The 24,453-nt window shown below is 45.4% G+C and overlaps 1 protein-coding gene across 1 annotated transcript in view; it reads right to left on the reverse strand.

Moving 5' to 3' along the window:
- Positions 1–24,453, reverse strand: part of DNAH6 (dynein axonemal heavy chain 6) — a 2,906,060-nt gene that overhangs the window by 1,527,527 nt on the left and 1,354,080 nt on the right. The window contains exon 40 of the mRNA XM_030192089.1: positions 6,024–6,245. Coding sequence (XP_030047949.1) covers positions 6,024–6,245 — 222 coding nt within the window. The remainder of the gene's footprint in view (positions 1–6,023; positions 6,246–24,453) is intronic.

The raw sequence follows: 24,453 nt of genomic DNA on the forward strand, positions 1-24,453 counted from the left end.
AGGCTTCTGTCATCTTGGAATCCATTCACATGCCCTGCAGCAAGCCTTTTTGATCTTTTCCAGGGAAACATTTACTACACCAGGGAGGAACTACTTTGTCTAAATATGAAACAAGTGCTGTTGAGATATTTATGTATTTATTAGGATTTATTTGCCACCTTTTGAAGGTCACTAATCATTAATGGAGGACAGATTTCTTATCCTGGTCCAAGGAAAGAGGAGGCAACCTCTATAATGTCCATTGCATTGGGTACTAAAGGGGTGATAGCTTTCATATATCACTAAGGGAATGCCAATACCCAGAGGTCTTCACTCTACAGGGTCTCAGGCATCCTTTGGCAGATTGTAAATGTGTTTCACCAGCAGAGATTTGTAGTGGCAACTTGGACTTTGTTACATTCCTTTGCAAGGCACTACCATTGGATATGCTTGCAAATGAAGATGCCATGCTTAGTGAAAGAATTCTCAGAGCTAGCTGTACTTGCATCTTCCTGCCTTATGCAATGTGAGTGAGCTTGGGTATATCCCACTTTTCTAAGCTGGTCTGGTAAGGAGGGTGAAATTTAAACTTAACTGTCAATTTCTTTTTCTTGAGTCTTATCAGACCAGTCCAGAACTCTCCCATAATGCACATCTTGGCTCTCTGTTCTGTCATGATTGCGTAAGTCATTCATTCATGTAGTTAATGTCTATTGTTTTGCCTCAAAACCTGGAGCTGAGCTGGTTATAGGGCTGTGTTAGACTATACTGACAAAAGGCTCTAATACACTAGTCTAACTGGATACAAAAAGTCAACTTGGAATATTTTTCTCGGTCTCCATCTGCTGGCAGTATAGCATAACCCATTTGTCTGGACTGGGCTGATAAGTTTCAAAGAAAGGACACTAACAGGTTAAGTTTAAATTTCACCATAAATTCCACACATTTGGATAATCAAGGCTTCTATTCTTAGGTGTTTATAAATTGTAAGTTTATATGTTTATTTTCCAGATAAGTAGTGTTTACTGGTACTTCCTACCACAACCACTACTGCTTAGTACTTTATTTTCTGGAGGAATCAACTATGTATGTTTGTGCTAGGAATCATCAGCCTAGAAAAGACATTAAACTGAATGGAGGATACAAGACAAGCCAAGAGAAAAGTGAGAAAATATTAGAGAAAGTGGTGTTTTCTACTGTCTATCCAATAAACATCTATTTAAATTTTTTTGCTTAGGGGTTTATCTATTAAAGTCTGACTGGTCAATATTCAGCCCATGGCAATCAGCATTTTATAAAAACTGATCACCATGAGCTGAATTAGACCTAGATATTCCATGCCAGGCCATATCCAGTTATGAGCACTGGTGGTCAGTGGAAAGCTATCTGGATACCATAAATATTAAATGTCAGTACCTGGACAACTAACTGGGCATAGTCAGGATTGCTTTTTATGTGGTCCTACTTGCCCAGTTAGTTATCCAGGCATTGGCATGAAATATTCATGGTGCCCAGATAGCACCACAACAGTAACCTAATAGCGCCATAGCATAATATTCAGTGGCACTACATGATTTTAGGAACTCTTCTGCTCAGTTAAATAGCACTGAATATCTAATTCATGATCCCTTGAGGAAATTTGACAGTTCCAATATATTCTGAAGGATGATGTCGATAAATTGTACTCAAAAAGTTATTTGATTAACTTATTCAGACAACTTATCCAGATATGTTGAACCACTGAATATACTTAACTACAATCCAGCTTATTTTCAAAGGAGATCACCGGCCATCTTCTGACACAAATCGGGAGATGGTCGGCCATCTCCTGAAGCCGGCGAAATCGGTATAATGGAAAGCCGATTTTGGCCGGCTCCAACTGCATTCCGTCGCCAGGACAGCCAAAGTTCCCAGGGGCATGTCGGAAGGGTAGCGAAGGCAGAACAGAGGTGTGCCGGGGGCGTGCTTAAGAGATGGACTGATAATGGAAAAAAGAAGGGCATCCCTGGTGAGAATTTGGTCCACTTTATTTGGTCCCTTTTTTTTCAGGTCCAAATCCCCCAAAAAGTGCCCAAACTGACCAGATGACCACCGGAGGAAATCGGGGATCACCTCCCCTGACTCCCCCAGTGGTCACTAACCTCCTTGCACCATCAAAAAAAAACTTTAAAAACTTTTTTTGCCAGCCTCTAATATCATACTCAGGTCCATCGCAGCAGTATAGAGGTCCCTGGAGCAGTTTTAGTGGGTGCAGTGGACTTCAGGCAGGCGGACCCAGGCCCATCCCCCCCTACCTGTTACACTTGTGGTGGAAAATGGGAGCCCTTCAAAACCCACCCAAAACCCACTGTACCCACATGTAGGTGCCCCCCTTCACCCCTTAGGGCTATGGTAGTGGTGTATAGTTGTGGGGAGTGGGTTTGGGGGGGGGGTTTGGGGGGGTTGGGGGGCTCAGCACCCAAGGTAAGGGAGCTATGCACCTGGGACCAATTTGCAAAGTCCACTGTAGTGCCCCCTAGGGTGCCCGGTTGGTGCCCTGGCATGTGAGGGAGACCAGTGCACTATGAATCCTGGCCCCTCCCACGACCAAATGCCTTGGATTTGTTCATTTTTGAGATGGGCGCCATCGGATTCCATTATCGGCGAAAACTGAGGGCGCCCATCTCTAAATCCGGTGATCTTAGAATTTAGGTAGACCAACTTTAATGTTGACCTAAATGTTGAGATTTGGGCGCCCCCAACCGTATTATCGAAACGAAAGATGGACGCCCATCTCGTTCAATAATACGGTCGGCCCCGCCCCTTCACGGCGCTGTCTTCGGAGATGGGCGTCCCCGGTCAAAAATGCCCCTCAATGTCACATAAAATGGTCTGCACCATATATAAGTGGTCCGTTGGGGAAATTTTGAAATGTAGAGGTTTGTCCACGTAACTATACCCAAGTGGACTTAAATCATACTCTGCAGGCTATCCACAGTATTCAGAGGCAATTAAACGGGCAGTACAGCTTAAAAAAAACAAAACGCCGAATGTCTGGCTAAATATTGACAGGTATATTACTTTATTATAAACTAGTAAAAAAGGCCCGTTTCTGTCAGAAATGAAACGGGCGCTAGCAAGGTTTTCCTTGGAGTGTATGTTTGAGAGAGAGTGTGTGTGAGAGATGGAGTGTGTGTGTCAGAGAGAGAATGAGAGAGAGAGAGACAGAGTGTGTGTGTGTGTGTGTTTGTGTGAGAGAGAGAGAGAGTGTGAGAGACAGAGTGTTTCTGTGTGTGTGAGACTGTGTGTGTGTGACAGAGAGATAGAGTGTAATAGACAGAGAGTGTGTCAGAGAGAGTGTATGTGACAGACATAGAGTGTGTGCCTCCACCCCCCTCCCTGAGAGGGGGGTGGAGGCACACACTCTATGTCTGTCACATACACTCTATGTCTCCCCCCCTTTATGGTCTGAGGACCCCCCTTCCACCCCCACCTCTCTGGTCTCAGGACCCCCCTCACCCCCTCCCTCTCCCCTGCCCCCCCTGCAGCCACCCATGTCCAATGACCCTCCTCTCCCCCTGCCCCCCTGCAGCCACCCATGTCCAGCGACCCTCCTCTCCCCCTGCCCCCCTCCAGCCATCCATGTCCAGCAACCCTCATCTCCCCTGCTCCCCCTGCAGCCACCCATGTCCAGCGACCCTCCTCTCTCCCCTGCTCCCCCTGCAGCCACCCATGTCCAGCGACCCTCCTCTCCCCCTGCCCCCCCTGCAGCCACCCATGTCCAGTGACCCTCCTCTCCCCTTGCACCCCCTACAGCCACCCATGTCCAGTGACCCTCCTCTCCCCTTGCCCCCCCTCCAGCCACCCATGCCCAACGACCCTGCTCTCTCACCTGCCTCCCCTCCAGCCACCCAGGTTGTGTAGTGAATTCTTCGGTGCAGGCAGGAAAGATCACTGGTCCTGCCTGCCCGCTGCTGGCGCTGACCTTCCCCCGCTGCCGGATCACCGTTCAAAATGGCCACCGACACTTACAAGGGCGGACTCGTGAGACTTCTGCTGTAGTCTTGGAGGCCGCCCTTGTAAGTGCTGGCGGCCATTTTGAACAGCGATCCGGCTGTGGGGGAAGGTCAGCGCCAGCACCAGCAGGACCGGGGATCTTTCCTGCCTGCCCCGAAGAATTCACTACACAACCTGGGTGGCTGGAGGGGAGGCAGGTGAGAGAGCAGGGTCGTTGGACATGGGTGGCTGCAGGGGGGCAGGGGGAGAGGAGGGTCGCTGGCATAGGTGTAGTTTGACTGTTTCATTTGAGGGGGCAAAGGATGGGGCGGAGCATATTAGCATATTCATTTGCATATATGTATATATGCAAATGATATGCTAATGTGGAGGAAGGAAGGGAAAAAGAGCTGGCTTTTTTGGGGAATAACCATAATGAATATGTATGAGATATCAAGCCAGCTCTTTCTCCCTTCCTTCCTTCCTTCTTTCAAGAAGTCAGATTCAGCATGCAGCAATAACAGAAAAATTGCAATTTACAGGCAAAATATCACAGATGCACATTTCAAAAAGCTGACATATTTCAATTAATAAATTCTGAATAAAATACTTTTTTCTACCTTTGTTGTCTGATCATTTAGCTTTTCTATTCGCTTTGGTCCCAGTGTCTTCTGTTTTATGCAGTGTCTTCTTTCCAGTAGGCTTCCCTCTGCTCCCCACCCTCCCAGTCCCATCCATCTCCTGCTCCTTCCCTCTGCTCCCCACCCCTCCCAGTCCCATCCATCTCCTGCTCCTTCCCTCTGCTCACCTCCTCTCCCAGTCCCATCTATCTCTTGCTCCTTCCCTCTGCTCCCCACCCCTCCCAGTCCCATCCATCTCCTGCTCCTTCCCTCTGCTCCCCTCTTCTCCCAGTCCCATCCATCTCTTGCTCCTTCCCTCTGCTCCCCACCCTCCCAGTCCCATCCATCTCCTGCTCCTTCCCTCTGCTCCCCACCCCTCCCAGTCCCATCCATCTCCTGCTCCTTCCCTCTGCTCACCTCCTCTCCCAGTCCCATCTATCTCTTGCTCCTTCCCTCTGCTCCCCACCCCTCCCAGTCCCATCCATCTCCTGCTCCTTCCCTCTGCTCACCTCCTCTCCCAGTCCCATCCATCTCTTGCTCCTTCCCTCTGTTCCCCACCCCTCCCAGTCCCATCCATCTTCCCTCTGCTGCCCCCCCCCCGCAAGGTCCAGGATCGTGACTCCGTTTACCCCCTCTCTTCCTCCCTCCCTCCAGCGCAGGCAGCAGTCTTCTTCAGCCTTTCTGTGCTCCTGGCAGCAGTAGCGACGTATACACGTGGCCTTCGGTCTGCCCCGGAAGCCTTCTCTTCAAGTTCCTGTTCCCATCTATGCGGGAACAGGAACTTGAAGAGAAGGCTTCGGGGCACACTGAAGGCAGCGGGTATAAGTTGCTACCGCTGCCAGGAGCACAGAAAGGCTGAAGAAGACTGCTGCATGCGCCGGAGGAAGGAAGGGAGGGGGTAGAGTAGACAGACATGTGCTCGTCTCCGTCCGCTTCGCTTCCCTGCCCTCTCTGTCTGCATCCCGCCTTCCTCTGATGTCATTTCCTTTCGGGTGGGACGCAGACAGAGAGGGCAGGGAAGCGAAGCGGACGGAGACGAGCGTGCCTGCTTGTTTTTTTTTTTTTTACTACTGGCGCCAGTCGTCACGTCGTCGTCGTTTGGGGGGACATTGCCCCCCTTGCCCCCCCCCCCCCGTCTATGCCCATGACTCGCTGGACATGGGTGGCTGCAGGGGGGGCAGGGGAGAGGAGGGTCGCTGGACATGGGTGGCTGCAGGGGGGGGCAGGGGAGTGAGGAGGGTTGCTGGACATGGATTAGCTGTGAGGCATGGAATGTTTTTTTTTATTCTTTTTTTTGCGGGTTCTGAAGTTCACAGCATAATTGCAACGGTGACGTCAGCCTGACTACGGATCCTAGCTCAGCAACTCCGAAGGAGCCACGGACACAAGCAGCAAGATTAGAATGTTGGAGGTGAGAATTATTATATAGGATGTTTGAAATACACTTACCTTGCCAACCCCCGTTATTCCTGTGAACATTACAGAATGCTTAACAGCCAATAATTTTTCCATTAGATAGCCATAACGCACAGTATCTGTAGTTGGAACTAGCATTTCAAAAAATGGGATTTCTTTGTTGTATTTGAAACTAGGGATGATCCTTTCCCACTGGTCTAACCGTTTACTGTCATAATCCATGTAAACACTCCACATGTCACCAGAGGTTGGAAGCTAAAAACATAAGATGAAACAAATGAATCAAACAATAAAAGGGAAAAATAAAGAAAGTGAAGTGCTGTGTGAACTTTCATAATGATGCCAATTTTAAAATATAATCTATTGACATCTGAAAGACAATTCTATAACCTCAACACCCACATTTCACAAACATTATGCGTGTAAATCAGTCGTTCCAGCATGCCAGCACTCCTGCACATACTCAGACTGAGCATACGCAGGAGTGTTGGCATCAGTGGCTGAAGCATGCCATCAAGTTCCTCAGGCAGCATGCAGCTTGGGGCTCAGGCAGTGGACCGCTTCAGCTTGCAGGGCTTGGATATCCCCTCCAGTAAAGGTAGGACTCCATACTAGTATAAGTGGCTAGAAAACATGTCTATAATTAATGTGTGTACACTTACACCAGCATAGAGAATGTAAGCATGTACCCCATCCATACTTTGTCTAAATCCACCCATTTGAATGCCCACCTGTAAAGTATGTGTCATCATATCTAGGTGATTACTTGCAAATAGTGCTTAGCCAAAACCTGCTCATTTTCATGTGTTCATATATGACAAGAACACTTTAAGTACATTCTTGCTGCCTAAAACTAGGTAACTCTTTACAGAATCACCTCCAAAGAGACTTATTTCCCCAGTTTGCATATTAGGGACATGCCTTCATTTTAAAGATGAATAGTAAAATGTTGTGAATAAGGGCATTTTCAATTCAGATACCTTTAAACAACCAGAATGGGTGAAGAGCTGGTTTGAAAAATAAAAAATTCTCACGTAAAAAAAAAAGAATAATAATTTATTCCTATCTCTTTTGTGAAGAGATAAAGCAAAAAAAAATGAAAGGAGGTCAAAGCTTCACAGATATGCAACAGGAAAAGTAGTGAGACAACAAAGAAGACAGAATTTGATGAATGCATAAGTAGTTTTTAATCATTCATAAAATCCAAATCAATGAAGACGTGTAGAGGTGACTCAACGTGTTTTGGCATCCTACCTTACATTGGAACAAATAAACATGAAATTAACAAAACACACATATTAAAACCATATACTGCAGAATTCCCCCCCCCCCCAAAAAAAAAAAAAACCAACCTGTAAAAAAATAAATAATTATCTACTATAATAAAACTCACCCTCAACGTTCTGAAGACAACGTTCTGAAGTCACTCAGTCACTCACTGAAGGGTTCATGGATTCATGGTGGTGAAGCCACAACACTGACCATGTCTCTCTGCCCCGCCCTCGCATGACGGACCAATCAGAAAAAACACCCTCAACATTCTGAAACACAAAGGACCATCACAACACCGTTCCCAGGCAACACTAGGCAACGTAAGACGGACCAATCAGAGGAAACTACGTGACAATAAGGGAGGAGCATTCCCCAGCAGAATGGCTCATTATCTGTGCAGCACGGAGAGCACAGAACCACCGCTGGAACGAGAGAAGAATATTCCTGCTGTGGGTATGTGCAAAAATAGACCGGGTGGGGGGGAGAAATTTTTAAATGCCTAATGCCAGTACTGAAGAGTGCCAGAGGGCCTATAGCACAGACTATATTTGGGATCGCTTGACATGGAGTCAGAGGAACCGGAAAACAACGTGCCCGTCACCATCTGGGACGTGGGCGAACAGGACAAGCTGCAGCCCAGCTGGAAGGATTACCCGTGACCCAGCCAGCAGCAAACAGCGACCAAGAACAGCACAGCACATCCCCCAACCACCAAGCAAAAAACAAAACAAAACAAGACACACATCAACAACCTGCACACACACCGCACCCTCACACACTCACACACACACACACATACAAAATAACTCTGTGACACATACACACACACACACACAAAAAAAAAGCCACATGCTAGCGCCCGTTTCATTGGTTTCGGAAACGGGCCTTTTTTACTAGTATAATAAAAAAACAATAGAATAAATAGTACAAAACATGATAATGGATGATACATATTGCTTATCTTTTTTTTTTTTTTTTTGCTTTAATGTTATAATATGGTTTTAATATGCTGCTTATATCATGTTATATTTATTTATGTGGACCCCTGACGAAGGCCTGTGTCCTGAAACACGGCCCTTGTCAGATACGTCTTGTCAGCGCCTCCTGCATTCTGGAACTCAACTTTCAAGTTTTATTTAACCTTGATATACTGCCCTGGAGCATACTATCTGAGTGGTATACAAAGTAGAAATTATGAGGCAGGAAAAAGGAAAATAACTTCATCAATGATAGGAAAGAGCTAGAGAATAAGCAGAAAAGTGGGGAAAGAAAGGAGGAAAAAAGGAAAATGAGGTCATCCAGTCATTCAGGATGGTAGATGGTGTTTAGATGTCCAATCCTTGGGGATGGGTACAGTATGGAAACATCACTGAGACATTTGGATGGAAAAGCATCCCAAAATAGGAATGTCTTTAGTTCTGATTTAAATATAGTATATGATTTGAAGTATGTCATATGATCTGAAGAATAAATTGTGCCATTGGCCATCTTGGAACTTGTCTGTGGTGTCTTCCACTTTTATGTTGGTTCTTATGTTTATACTATTCTATTGTTTTGATTTGACATATACATATATCTTTTTATTGTTCATTTTAGGATGATTGTGTACCATCGTGTGTTCATAGTGTTTTTTTAATCAAGAATCTGATAATAACTGTGTATACATTTTGAAATATTAATATCACATTGCACTTTTGCTATGTATGGTTTTATTTTCTATATTATAGTATCTATTTGTAGACCCCTGATGAAGGTTATTGTTGAAACTTTGCCAAGTTGGGTCCTTCTCCAATAAAACATTAAACTTGCATCATTGGTTGTTCCTCTTTCCCAGACCATTTTTGCTGTTTTGGAGTCTCTTGTTAGTTCTGCAAAGGTTGCATTCCTGTTTTTCTGCTTGAGTAAATTTATTTATTTATTTTTTTTATTTTAGTTACATTTGTACCCCACACTTTTTCCCACTCATGGCAGGCTCAATGCGGCAGGCAATGGAGGGTTAAGTGACTTGCCCAGAGTCACAAGGAGCTGCCTGTGCCAGGAATCGAACTCAGTTCCTCAGGACCAAAGTCCACCACCCTAACCACTAGGCCACTCCTCCACCACTTTGATGTGGCAGCTGTGTTAGTCCACTTTTAAAGGTAATAAATAGACATAAAAGAAAAACATAGAAAAGAAAATAAGGCGATACAGTTTTTATTGGACTAACAATACATTTTTAGATTAGCTTTCGAAGGTAACCCTTTTTCAGATCATAAATAAGCAAATATTGATAAATGTTAGTATATATAAGTGAAACACAAAAGCATTCCAATGACAGGCTCACAAGAAGAGGGCGGGGTGGGTTAGGTAAGAAACAAGGGGAGCTGGGTGGATGAGAGACAGGGAAAGATGGATTGTAGATAAGATGGTGACAAAGCAGTAGAATTTTAAGGTTTATAATAGGCTAGAAAGCCCAGATCTTTGTTAAATCCTATCTGGTGGTGTCAAAATATTTAATAATTTTGACTTCAAAGGTCTTACGTTCCTGGATTGCCTTAAAGGTTCCTTTTAGTATTCTTATAATAAAATCAGTGTTCTAGTTTTGTAAAGTGCTTCCCAGACATGTGATATCCTGGTTGGCACTGGAATTTTTCATATGATGTCTATGTCTATGTAGATTAAATCTCAATTTTATCATCTGGCTTGTTTATCCAATATAGCGCCCTTCTTCACACTTTTTACATTGATGATATACACCACATTTGAAGATAAGCATGTGAAGGATTACTTTATGTTGAATATTTTTTTCTTTGTGAAAGACTGTGGGATCCTGTGAAATGTGTTAGCATAGTTTGCAGCTCGATATATTACAAAAATGTGTGCCACTCTCTTCTTTATGAGTTTCTATCGGGAGCTTGCTTTTCACTAGTTTGTGTTTTAAGTTGGGTGGTTTTCGGAAGGCCAGTACTGGTGGGGATGGGAATATCTCTTTCAGCAGTTCATCCTCCTGGAATAGTGGCTGTAAATCTTTTATGATTCTTCTCAATTTTTTTAGCTCTGGGTTGTATGTTGCTACAAGGGGGATTCTCTCTATGGCTATTTTCCTTGTACTGCAATAGGTTTTCCCTGGGTATTTTAAGGGAGGAGACAACATTCTTGGAGATTATTTTGGGATTGTAGCCTTTTTGTTTGAAGGATTCAGTCAGGATTTTGAGGTATTTATCTCAGTCTTTTGGGTCAGAGCAGATACGATGGAGAAAGGGTGGAAGCTGGAGTGGTGGAGGTAACTGCATCAGTCTGTAGGTTTTCTGTATATTGATGTTTGTATATAGCCATTGCTGATGGAAAATGTGGTGTCCAAAAAATTGACTTTTTCTAGGGAATAGTCAATTTTGAATTTGATTGTAGGATGGTATGTATTGAAAGAACTGTAAAATTGATTTAGTTTCTTCCCCCTCAGTCTAAATCATAAAAATGTCATCAATATACCAGTATTTTAGGGAATTAGTCTGATATGTATTCAACAATGTCTCTTCCAGTTCTGCCATGAAGAGGTTAGCATATTAGGGTGCCAATAGTCCAATCTTCACAATCTTCAATGTAAATTCACTGTCGATTCAAAGTGCACTAATTGTAGCATATAAATCCACAACCACCCTATACAGATAAGTATTCCCGACAAAGATCTTTGTTTCACTGGACCCACTGGCTGTCTCAGGAGATATATTTCTTTTTTTTTCATTTATATAAAGTCTTTATTGAACATTCATGCATTACATTTTGTGCAAGACAAAATCCATCAGTGCAGTTGTACAAATATATTCATGTGACAAACTATCCAACAAGATGCTTTCTATATTATAACAACATTCAAAAAGAAAAAGAGACCCCATCTGTTGACTTTTTTTTTTTTTTTCCTCCCCCCCCTCCCCCCTCCCCCCCTCCCCTCCCCGTCCCTTCCCCTCCCCCCCCTCACCACCATGTAGGGATTACATTAAACTTTTCCGGCCTTACATTTGCACCGGCTTAGCTCTAGGTTATATTCGCATCATTGAGAAAGAATTTCCAGGTCAAATACCATTTACTCTTTTGATGTTTCCGCTCTGCTACAAGTCTCTCCATTTCACACACATATCGCAATTTGTTATGCCACTTCGCAATCGGTGGAACCCCAGCTTGTTTCCAATGCGAGGCTATTACTACTCGGGCAGCCCCCACCGCCTGCCTCACCAGTGCTTGTTGATATGTTGTAAGACCTGCTACCTTTATAGAAAAAAGAAAAACCTCAGGGGCCCAAGCAATTGAACGGCCTACCCAATGTTGCAGCCTGCTGTGGACAGCCTTCCAAAAGGCCTTCACTTTGATACAGCTCCACCACACATGTCCCATTGTACCTTTTTGACCACACCTCCTCCAACACAGCCCCGTCAAATCCGGGTATATGCGCTGAAGGCGGTCCGGGGTAAGGTACCATCTGTACAGCACCTTCACCGCATTCTCCTTAAGCGGAACATGAATTGACACCTTCGCCACTGCCCGTTCTATTCTCTCCCACCGGGCCTCCCCCAGAGCCACGCCAAGCTCCCCTTCCCAGCCTTTCCTATGTTTGCTGTAGCAGGGTGCCCGCCGACATATACAACCATATATGCTCCCAATCAATCCCCGTGACATATGGAATTTTTCACAAATTTCCTCTAATGGTGTTTTCTCCCGCTTGATGACCCGTGTGATTGCCTCAGTCTGGAGGAAATGTGCCAGCTGACGATAGGCGAACTCATCCCTCTCCTCCACAGGGTACCTAGCCTGTAATGCTGAGAAAGAGATTAGGGATTCAGCCTCGTACAGTTGCCCCCACGTTTTCACACCCAGTTCATACCATCTAGTGAAAGTCCCTTTCTCATTGCCAGGCATGAACAAGGGGTTGTATGCTATTGGGGACAGACGTGACAAAACACACTTACTCTGTGGAAATATGCTATCCCAATAGTGAAGGGTTACACCTACTGCCGGGCATTCATGCTCATCCAGCGATCTAAAGGGGCGTGGCAGCCACATGAGTGCCTCCAGCGGCTTAACACCGACTGAGTACTGCTCAAGCTGCACCCACTGCCTATCTGGATATGCCTGATACCACTCGATTGCCGCCTTGCCCTGTGCCGCCCGGTAATACCATGTGAGGTTTGGAACTCCCATCCCTCCCCTCTTCCTTTCTTGATAAAGGAGGGCGCGCGACAGCCTAGGTCGCTTTCCTGCCCAGACGAAGCGCACTATACGATCCTGCAACATCTTAAGGAATCGTCTGGGCATCAACACAGGCAGCACTTGAAACAAGTACAGGAGACGAGGGAGAACATTCATTTTTACAATAGCTATCCGTCCAAACCATGAAGCCTCCAAGTCCCCCCACCGCTCCATATCTGCCGCTATGTTCCTTGCCAACCCTTTATAATTAGCCGAGAAAAGCTCCGAAAGGTCGGAGGTCAAGTTGACCCCTAAATATCTGATTTGCTTTTTAGCCCATTTGAAAGGAAAATTCGCCTTCAGGGACTCCACCTCCTCCCCACTCAGCGTCACATTCAGTGCTTCTGACTTGGCCATATTCACCCTGAACCCCGATACTGCCGAGTACTCTTCGATAAGCTGATTGAGTTTTGGAAACGTGACTTGTGGGCGTGTTACATACAACAAGACATCGTCCGCGAATAGAGCTAATTTATGTGTCCTTTCCATCACTCTAGCTCCCGAGATTTCCGGATCGAGCCTCAGGTACGATGCGAATGGCTCCATAACCATGGCGAATAAAAGGGGGGACAAAGGACAGCCCTGTCTTGTGCCTCTAAAGAGCTGGAACAACTCCGAGTTACCTCCGTTAACTCTCACGCATGCACTAGGGGACGTGTAAAAAGCCTGTACCCAAGCTCTAAACTGCACCCCAACACCCATAGTCTCCAATACTTTATACATGAAGGTCCAATGGACCCGATCGAAAGCTTTTTCGGCATCCAGGCTAAGAAGACACAGGGGCTTCTGGTTTCTTTTAGCAAGATACATAAGGTCCAACGTTCGCCTGATATTATCCATAGCCTTCCGATGAGCTACAAAGCCCACCTGGTCCGGATGTATGAGGACCGGGAGCAGGGGTGCTAACCTATTCGCTAATACTTTTGCCAGAATTTTAACATCGGCATTTAGAACTGAGATGGGCCTATATGAACCACAGTCCTCGTGATCCCTGCCCGGTTTGGGTAATACTGCTATCCAGGCCTCCATCATGGTTGGAGGCAGGGTCTTCCCCAGTACTACCTGATTAAACATATCTGCAAGAAGTGGCGCCAACTCAGCTGCAAACCTCTTGTAGAACTCGTTAGGGAACCCATCTAGCCCTGGGGATTTATATGAAGGCAAACTATGGATGGCCTCCTGAATTTCCAAAGGAGTAACTGGTTTGTCTAGGATTGCTTGTTGTTGATTAGTCAGTGTGGGAAGCTCACATTCCCTCAAGTAGTTCTCTATAACCTCTACGGAAGGATTAATCTCCTGTGTATAGAGTGTTCGATAAAAGTCCCCGAATCGCTCACGCACCCGCGAAGAAGTGCGCAACATATTGCCTCTAGCGTCTCGCACCTGCCTAACCGTTCGGTCAACCCTTTGCCTACGCATCCGTATAGCCAGGAGTCGGCCTGCTTTGTTAGCGAACTCATATGTCCCCGCCCTGTGCTTCGCCTGTAACATACTGAGGTGTTCAGAGTAAATTGAGTCCAACAACATTCGGGCTTTACACAACTCTTGCCAGACTTGGGAAGACCGGTTTGCCTTGTGCTGAGCTTCCAAACTATGTATCTTCTCTAAACAGGCCGCGATTTGAACCTTCCGGGCCTTGGAGCGTCTACTAGCCAATTTCAGAAAATAGCCTCTAGACACTGCCTTCATGGCATCCCACACTACCTGAAGTGGAGGCCCAGATTCTACATTGAGATCCAGATATTCTTTTAGCACGTTTCTATAGCCCTCCACCACTTCTTCCTCTTGCAACAAGCTAGCATTTAGTGTCCACCTCCTGTTTTTAATTTCAGCCCTTACATTTGGCAGGGAGACCCAGACTGGGGCATGATCTGAGAGCGTTATGTTGCCTATTCCCGCCTCTGGCCCCCTTTCCACTAAGTTGGTGTCTACAAATATGTAATCTATGCGTGAGTATGAATTGTGGACTGGTGAATAAAAGGTATAATCCCTCTCAGCCTTGTGGGTCAGCCTCCAGAGATCCAGCACTCCTAGGGAGTAAGCCATGGACTCCAATGCCGCGGTCTCTCGCTTCCCCTCCATCCTATCGGCTCCCGTACGGTCCAGCCCTGGATTCATTACTGTGTTGAAATCACCACCCACTATTATTGAGCCTTTAGCAAATGTGACTAAGGAATTCCGTACCCTCTCAAAAAATTCCCTCTGACCACTATTTGGAGCATATATGGATGCAATCGTTAAGTCAGCCTGATCAATTTGTAAGTGAAGAAACAAAAAACGCCCTCCTGGGTCCCTCTTAATGCGTATTACCTGTGCTGCCATCGAAGTGTGCAGCAAGATCGCCACCCCCCTTTTCTTTGACTCTTCTGCGGACGCGAAGTATGCCCCCGGGTAGCCCGTGCAGGAGAGAAGCCTCTCATGCTGGCGGCGCAGATGCGTCTCCTGCAAAAGGGCCATGTGTGGCTTAAGCTGCTGCAGCTCCTTAAAGAACTTTTGTCTCTTTTGAGGCATATTCAATCCTTTTACATTATAAGACAGTACTTTCAAGTCAGTACTCATTGTTGAGGATAATTACAGCGTATAATGATATTGAACAACATACATCTTTCTCTTCCCTCACGTATAACCCGCCTCCCACCTGCCAGTTTTACTTCCTTTAAATAACCAGCTACCTTCCCCCATGATGATCGTAGTTTCCCCCCCCCTCCCACCTTTCCCTTCCTTCCCAACCTCCTCAGGATAACACCCCCACCAATCAGGGCTATACGCCCCAGTTGGGAAAAAGGGCCTCCCAGTGTACCCCACATGAACCAAACAGCCATACCTGTCCCACTTACCCCGAATACTTCCCCCCTGCCCACTTCTATAATACAAAATCTGTATTCCCTCTCTTTTGCGCTACTCACCCTCTTAAGCCCTTGCCACATTCATAATAACATAACATCTAGTAACTTTTTTAAACACTATAAGCCTCTGAATCAGCTCTGATTTCTCACCACTTTAACTGGCTTCTGCAGCCAAGATGAAGAGATAATGTTAGAAAAAATGAAAACCAAAAAGTCATGTCTTGGCTCCCCGATTCTGGGATTTCTGAGATATTCTATTCCACTTCTGCAATTTGGCTTTGGTTGAAGGAGCCAGGTCTCCCAGAGGCATCGATGCTTGAGTCAGTCCCACCTCATGCAAGAACTTCCACGCCTCTGCGAGTTTTCGATATCGGCGCTGTTTTCCGCTGAACACAAAACTCAAAGCAAAGGGAAATACCCATCTGTATGAAATCTTTTCTTTTTGCAGGATTGCCAACACAGGTCTCATATCTCGCCGCTGTGCTAGGGTGAACAGTGACAAATCTTGATAAACCGACACCTTCGCCTCATTGTACTCCAATGGCGGATTTTGGCGCGCTTTTAACCATACTTTCTCTTTAAGCGCATATGATGTAAACTTCACAATTATATCTCTAGGTTTGTTGTCTGCTGGCTTCCCAAGCGATCTATGTGCACGCTCAAACAACACCTCCTCTGGATCAAGTTGTTCCCCCAAGATCTTCTCACACAGCAAGCGTGCTATCGTGGGTATGTCTTCCATATTGCCCGTTTCAGGAACCCCCCGAAACCGGAGGTTTTGTCTCCTACCTCGGTTCTCGAGATCGTCTATTTTGTATTGTAACTCCTCCGACTGCTCTGTCAGTTGCAGAAAGCGAGCATCCATGGCCTCTGCTCTCTCGACCTGCTCGTCTGCACGCTCCTCCAAGGCCTCTACCCTGCCCCCCAGCTCACGGAGATCAAGGCTAATGGCATCAACATGTTCGAGAATTTCTACCTTAGATGCCTTGATCTCCGCTCGGATCTCCTCCAGGTACTTAGCCATCTCTTTGGTAAAGCCTGTTTTAGGGGTGGGTCTCCGCGGTTCGGCTTGCGAGGAAGCAGATTCTGATCCCGATGAAGGCCCCGGAGCCGAGGACACGTGGCGCACTCGACTCTTGGCCTGTTTTCGCGCCGAGCATCTCTCGCCGTCGCGCGACTGAGTCGCTGCAGCTTTGCTCATGTTATGTCCGGAATCTGTGCTTTTCAAAGTGGCTATTCTGGTGTAAAGCTGGGTTCGGGTGTCCGCGCTATTTGCAGTTTTATCGCAGGGGAGCGCGGAGCTATGGGCTCAGGCGTCCATTCAGGTCCGTGACGTCACCGGAAGCCTCTGGAGATATATTTCAACCTGTGCACATCCTTTCAAGATGCTGCCCAACTTATAAAGATGATGATTCTGCATCTTCCGGTTCACTGACATCATTCATCCAAAAAAGGTTTGCAACTCAATTCTCTGGTTCGGCCCTCTTGGCAACACTGAGTCCAACACAAAAATCCATCTTTGCTCCTTCTAATGGAGCTTCCTTCGTATATCACCTCTCTGTAAGGTATATGGTGTATTGTCTATGACCATATAACATGGGATAGGAGGTAATGTTCTATTGTGGATTAAAAACTGGTTAAAAGATAGAAAACAGAGTAGGGTTAAATAGTCAGTATTCTCAATGGAGAAGGGTAGTTACTGGGGTTCCCCAGGGGTCTGTGCTGGGACCGCTGCTTTTTAACATATTTATAAATGGCCTAGAGATGGGAGTAACTGGTGAGGTAATTAAATTTGATGATGACACAAAGTTATTCAAAGTCGTTAAATCGTGGGAGGATTGTGAAAAATTACAAGAGGACCTTACGAGACTGGGAGACTGGGCGTCTAAATGGCAGATGACATTTAATGTGAGCAAGTGGAAAGTGATGCATTATAGCTACGTCATGCAAGGTTCCACGTTAGGAGTCACAGACCAAGAAAGGGATCTAGGTGTCGTCGTTGATGATACGTTGAAACCTTCTGCTCAGTGTGTGCTACTGCAGCTAAGAAAGCATATTAGGAAAGGAATGGAAAACAAAAATGAGGATGTTAAAATGCCTTTGTATCGCACCATAGTGCGACCGCTCCTCGAATATTGTGTTCAATTCTGGTCGCTGTATCTCAAAACAGATATAGTGGAATTAGAAAAGGTGCAGAGAAGGGCGACGAAAATAATAAAGGGGATGAGACAGTGGTGTGTTGGTAAATGTTTAACAACAGGATCTCTCCCCGGTCCACCTCTGCGCCACCCCCCCCCCCCCCCTGTCCACCTCTGCGCCCCCCCCCCCCCCAAATTGCAGAACTGGCTATAGCCGGGAAGAGAGCCTGGGGGGGGGGCAATGCATTACTCCAGGAAAAAAATATTTTATGATCCCAGGTTCCAATCTAATTCATGTTTAATGTGGGATAAAAAGCCATAAATAAATAAATAAATAAAACCTTTTAATGTTGAGCACCTGATTCTCAAAGTGGACATATTCCAAACACTATAATGAAAATAAAATGATTTTTTTTCTACCTTTGTTGTCTGGTGACTTTGTTTTTCTGATCATGCTGGCCCAGTATCCGATTCTGCTGCTATCTGTTCTCTTAACTCCATTTCCAGGGCTTCCTTTCCATTTATTTCTTTCCTTTCCTCCTTTCTTCTTCATTTCTGGTCCTCCGCAGACTTGACTGTCCAGTGGATCCAGCTTCTGCCTATTTTCTTCATCCATGTGCAGTTTTTCTCCTCTCTTTCTTTTCCCTCATCTCATCTCCTTCCTCACTCTTCCTTCCCCTCCATCCATGTCCAGCATTTCTTCTCTCTCCTTTCCCTTTGCTCCATCCATGTCCAGTAACTCTCCTCTCCCCTGCCCCCCCTCCAGCCATCCATACCCACCCAGTGATTCTCTCCTCTCCCCTGCCCCCCTCCAGCCATCTATACCCACCCAGCGATTCTCTCCTCTCCCCTGTCACCCTCCAGCCATCCATACCCACCCAGCGATTCTCTCCTCTCCCCTGCCCCCCCCAGCCATCCATACCCACCCAGCGATTCTCTCCTCTCCCCTGCCCTCCCCTCCAGCCATCCATACCCACCCAGCGATTCTCTCTGCTGCCCTGCCCCTCCTCCAGTCACCCACACCCACCCAGCGATTCTCTCTGCTCCCCTGCCCCCCTCCAGCCATCCATACCCACCCAGCGATTCTCTCCGCTCCCCTGCCCCTCCTCCAGCCATCCATACCCACCCGGTGATTCTCTCCTCTCCCCTGCCCCCCCTCCAGCCATCCATACCCACCCAGCGATTCTCTCCTCTCCCCTGCCCCTCCTCCAGCCATCCATACCCACCCAGCGATTCTCTCCACTCCCCTGCCCCTCTTCCAGCCATCCATACCCACCCGGTGATTCTCTCCTCTCCCCTGCCCCCCCTCCAGCCATCCATACTCACCCAGTGATTCTCTCCTCTCCCCTGTCCCCCTCCAGCCATCCATACCCACCCAGCGATTCTCTCCTCTCCCCTGCCCCCCCTCCAGCCATCCATACCCACCCAGCGAATCTCTCCTCTCCCCTGCCCTCCCCTCCAGCCATCCATAACCACCCAGCGATTCTCTCCGCTGCGCTGCCCCTCCTCCAGCCACTCATACCCACCCAGCAATTCTCTCCGCTCCCCTGCCCCCCCTCCAGCCATCCATACCCACCCAACAATTAAGCACCTCTGAGGCGAAATTTGAAACATCTATAGCAGACATGTTAAGATACTGTGACAATTTTGAGAAGTCATTAAACGGTGTTGAGAACAAGCATTGAGGAATAAATCAGGGACTATTAAATTTGTTGGTATCAATTTACAAGGACATAACAGTAAATATACCACATTTACAGAATTAAAAGAAGTATGATGTTTTATATGCAAAGTTCATCCAGTCGGTATACGGAATTCAGAGGTTTCCAGCATGATACTGCATACTGAGCAATGTCCACATCTATGGTGTTGACCAATCATATACATAGTAACATAGTAGATGACGGCAGAAAAAGACCTGCATGGTCCATCCAGTCTGCCCACAAGATAAATTCATACGTGTATACCTTACCTTAATTTGTACCTATCTTTTTCAGGGCACAGACCGTATAAGTCTGCCCAGCTGGATTCCCCGCCTCCCAACCACCAGTCCCGCCTCCCATCACCGGCTCTGGCACAGACCGTATAAGTCTGCCCTCCACTATCCTCGCCTCCCAACCACCAACCCCTCTTCCCCCCACCTGCTCCACCACCGAATTTCGGCTAAGCTTCTGAGGATCCATTCCTTCTGCACAGGATTCCTTTATGTAAGTAGTAGTAGTAGTAGTAGTAGTATGTATATAGTAACATAGTAGATGACGGCAGAAAAAGACCTGCATGGTCCATCCAGTCTGCCCAACAAGATAAACTCATATGTGCTACTTTTCTGTATACCTTACCTTGATTTGTATCTGTCATTTTCAGGGCACAGACCGTATAAGTATGCCCAGCACTATCCCTGCCTCCCAACCACCGGCTCTGGCACAGACCGTATAGGTCTGCCCAGCAATATCCTCACCTCCCAACCACCAGCCCCGCCTCCCAACCACCGGCTCTGCCACCTAATCTCAGCTAAGCTTCTGAGGAACTACGAGTAGACTCAGCATCTCGGATGGAACTGGAAAGAGTAGACTCAGCATCTCGGCTGGAACTGGAACTTGGAGTGGACTCGGCTAGAAGTGCCACTTGGACAGGATTCGGCGGCTCGGCTAGAAGTGCCACTTGGACTGGAATCAGAGCCTCAGTTCGAAGCGCCACTTGGCCTGGAATCGGAGGCTCGGTTAGAAGCGCCACTCGGACTGGACTAAGAGGCTTAAGTGGAACCTACACCCAAGTATAATGCTTTTAAAACAAGAGTGGAGTTTTATAAATTCATTAGAAAATTGAAAATAATAGATTTCTTTAAAGTAAACACTGAGAACACTATAGATCTTTCGATAGTCAAAAAAAGACAGCAAATGGCTCCCACCCGGCAATACTCATTACTTGATACAGGCGTTTGAAACTGTTGTCCTCAATGACATCATGGCGCTCGAAAAAGGAGGCAATAGAAAGATTTTTTATAACATGACTAAGGAAGAAAGTAGCGCAATTAAGACATTACAAAATGATTACAATATCGTTATTAAACCGGCAGATAAAGGAGGAGCTGTTGTTGTTATGAATAAAGAAGATTATGTTATGGAAATTAATAGACAATTAGAAGATAGAACTTTTTACAAAGTACTTAAGGATGACCCCACTTTTGTGATCCCAAAAGAAATCAGTTCACTTGTTCTATTAGGTAGACAGGCTGTTAGTCTGGTTGTGAGCCATTGAGCACAGGCCGAGGCCTAGAATAGGTGTTAGGCCAAGGCCGGGGTGGACCGAGCAGGCGCTATACATTACCCTAGCTACCAAGTCCTGCACACACACACAGCAAGCAACCAACTTGCACCTCCAGAAAAGGGAAGATAGGGCATTCAGGCGGCCTCACAGCTGATCGGGAACCCATTTAACTCAGAATTCAAGCATGCGAGCCTCACATACCTACCCGGAACCGACTCATACGTAGGGAGGGGAGAAAGAGGAAAAACGAGGAGGTCTCTATGAGAACTAGAGCACCGGCACACACAGAAACATGTCAAGCAGTACCCCAAGGCACAGAAAGGAAATGAGGGACTGCGAAATAAAGATACTGTAAGCAGAGACCCTCAGCGGACAGGAAAGGGAAAAGTCAGCAAAACAGAGTGCGGTGCCTAACACAGCCCCAGCACAGAAAGGAACAGTGCTCAACAATATAGAGGATAATTACAGTACAGAAAGGACTGACAGACACAAGGGAAAACTGCACCAAGCAGACAACTGCCAGAAAGCAGTGAAACTCTGCAGACAAAGGGTTAAACCAAGCTCAAACACACAGCTGCCAGAGGAAGGGACACTGCAAACAATTGGACTAGAGGGAATGAGCAAACAAACAACCCCATGGGGAGAAACAAAGGGTCCCGAGCCTGCTACAAGGGCAGGACATACAAATCCAAATACAAACACAACAACAAAGGGTAACTCCAAAGGAAGGGGAACCAAACAAACAAATTGGAACGGAACGAGGTAGGAACTTACCACACAGCACCACAGCCAAACAGAGAATCCCAGGTGCAGTGAGAGAGGTAATTTGACACACACTAGAAGCAGCAGACAAACAGAGACAGAGGAACAGAAACTGCAGGCAAGATAAGGAGTAATCAAACCCCACTAAAGCACAGAGCAAATAGCTCAGACAGAGCGCAGATAAGGCTTCAGCAGAACAGGAATAACGCCAAAGCAGGGGTTGTAGGGAAAGGTAAACTTAAGTAGATCAGAATGACATCAGCTCAGCCCCTGACGGACCAATCAGAAGCAATTCCAAGCATTCCCCTGTCTGACTAGCAGAATTCTAACAGAATCATAACAGAGGCTCAGTATATTACATCAAGAGAAGCTGATTTGCTACTAGTGGAGGAACCTGTTATTCCCGCATTGTATATTCTCCCAAAAATACATACATCTCTTACCTCTCTACCTGGTAGACCAATTGTATCTGCATGCTTTCTATTTTTATAGACAAATTTCTATGTCCTTTTGTTAGTCAAACTCCATCATATGTTCGTGACTCGGCCGATATGATCAATATACTGAATACCATGAAACCAAGTAGTGACAAGATTTTAGTTACTTTAGACATAGAAAGCCTTTATACAAATATACCTCAATTGGAATCTATAGAAATTATTAGGAGAACCATTGCAAATAGGGATTTTTGTCGTCGTATACCCACTGATTTTATAGTTGAATTGGCAGTCATTGCACTAACAAAGAATTTTTTCGCATTTAATGGTAATTTTTATCAGCAAGTTAAAGCCACTGCTATGGGGGCAACGTTTGCACCCTCTATAGCTAATTTATACGTAGGTGATTTTGAAAAGAAATATCTTTTAGACAACATTTTTTTAGAAAATATCCATCTTTGGAAGCGATATATAGATGATATTTTTTTAATTTGGAGGGGGACAGTGAGTAACCTGGAGAGTTTTTTTCTAATTTCAAGTTCCAAATGAATTATAATATGAAAACTATACCTTTTTTAGATATTAACATTAGCATCAAAGGTGATCAGTTTATAAAGGACATTTATCTCAAACCAACAGATGTTAATAAAATTTTGAATTATACTAGTTGCCATAGTTCATCCTTGAAGAAAAATGTACCATATAGTCAATTTTTACGCAGATTGTGTTCTGATCCACTTCAGGTCCACTGATATGACTAGACGGTTTCAAGAGAAAGGGTATCCACTTAAGTATATTAATAAAGGGTTTCAAAAAGCATCTCAGTTGTCTAGGGATATATTACAACAACCAGCGAAAAAGAGAAACAATGACAAGTTCGTATGCACTTTACCCTTTAATCATATGTCCAACTCCATTGTTAAAATTTTAAGAAAACATTGATATCAGTTACAAGGGGTTTCTTCCCTAAGTAATAAGGAACTTCTTGTAGCATATAAACGTGAGAAAAATCTTAAGGATATGATAGTACCATCTACATTGAATAAGGATATTGAACCATTAAGGGATTTACCTATAGGACATTTTCCTTGTGGATCTTGTTCCATCTGTAGGGTGAATATGAAGACTAAGGTGTTCTGTATTCCATCTTCAAATAAAGAAGTATATCTAAATGAATTTTCAAATTGCAAAACTAAGAATGTTATCTGTGCAGTTTTGTGTCCCTGTGGTTTGGCAGATATAGGAAAGACTAAGTTCAATACCAGGATCATTGAACATAAGAGTGCCTTGAAAAGAAAGGTATTAGAAAAACCATTAGGTGTGCATTCAATAGATTTGGGACATAAATTTGAAGATCTACTGTTCTGCATTTTATTCGTATATAAACAGAATTGGAGAGGTGGATCAATAGATAATTTCCTTTTAAGGAAAGAACAACAATTTATTTTTGACTTACAGACTTTATATCTGAATGGCTTAAATATGGGAACAGATTTATTATTATTTGTTACATTTGTATCCCACATTTTCCCACCTATTTGCAGGCTCAATGTGGCTTACATAGTACCGTAGAGGCGTTTGCCTTCTCCGGTAGAGAAACAAATACAAAGAGTTAATGTGGTCGAATAAGGTTCCTGTGTTGTAGGCGCATAGGGAAATTGGATAGAGGAAGAGTTCTACAAGGTCTATTACAAGCTTTGGTTTCGTTGTGTTGCAGGGTTTAGGCACTTAAGATGGGTCGGTAGGGTATGCCTTTTTGAACAGGTTGGTTTTTAGTGATTTCCGGAAGTGTAGGTGGGCGTACATTGTTTTCACGGCTTTCTGTAGTGCGTTCCACAGTTGTGTGCTTGTGTAGGAGAAGCTGGATGCATAAGTTTGTTTTTTTTTGTTACATTTGTACCCCGTGCTTTCCCACTCATGGCAGGCTCAATGCGGCTTACGTGGGGCAATGGAGGGTTAAGTGACTTGCCCAGAGTCACAAGGAGCTGCCTGAAGTGGGAATCAAACTCAGTTCCTCAGTTCCCCAGGACCAAAGTCCACCACCCTAACCACTAGGCCACTCCTCCACTCTCTTGATTTGTATTTGAGTCCTTTGCAACTTGGGTAGTGGAGATTTAGGTATGTTCAAGTGATCTGATTGTGTTTCTTAATGGTAGGTCTATGAGGTCTGTCATGTATCCCGGGGCTTCTCCGTAGATAATTTTGTGGACCAGGGTGCAGATTTTGAAAGCTATATGTTCTTTGATTGGTAGCCAGAGTATTTTTCCCGGAGGGGTTTGGCGCTTTCGAATCACGTTTTTCCAAATATGAGCCTTGCTGCTGTGTTTTGAGCGGTCTGAAGTTTCTTTACATCCCTCATAAGATTCCATTGAAGTAGTCTGTATGGCTTAGTACCATTGATGTGAAATGTTTCCCTCAGGAAGAATGGTTTCACATGTTTGAGTTTCCACATTGAGTTGAACATTTTCTTTGTTGTAGAGTTAATTTGGCTCTCAAGTGTAAGGTTTCGGTTGATAATGAT

The sequence above is a fragment of the Microcaecilia unicolor genome, chromosome 2 (genome assembly GCF_901765095.1).
Source record: "Microcaecilia unicolor chromosome 2, aMicUni1.1, whole genome shotgun sequence".
Lineage (NCBI taxonomy): Eukaryota > Metazoa > Chordata > Amphibia > Gymnophiona > Siphonopidae > Microcaecilia > Microcaecilia unicolor.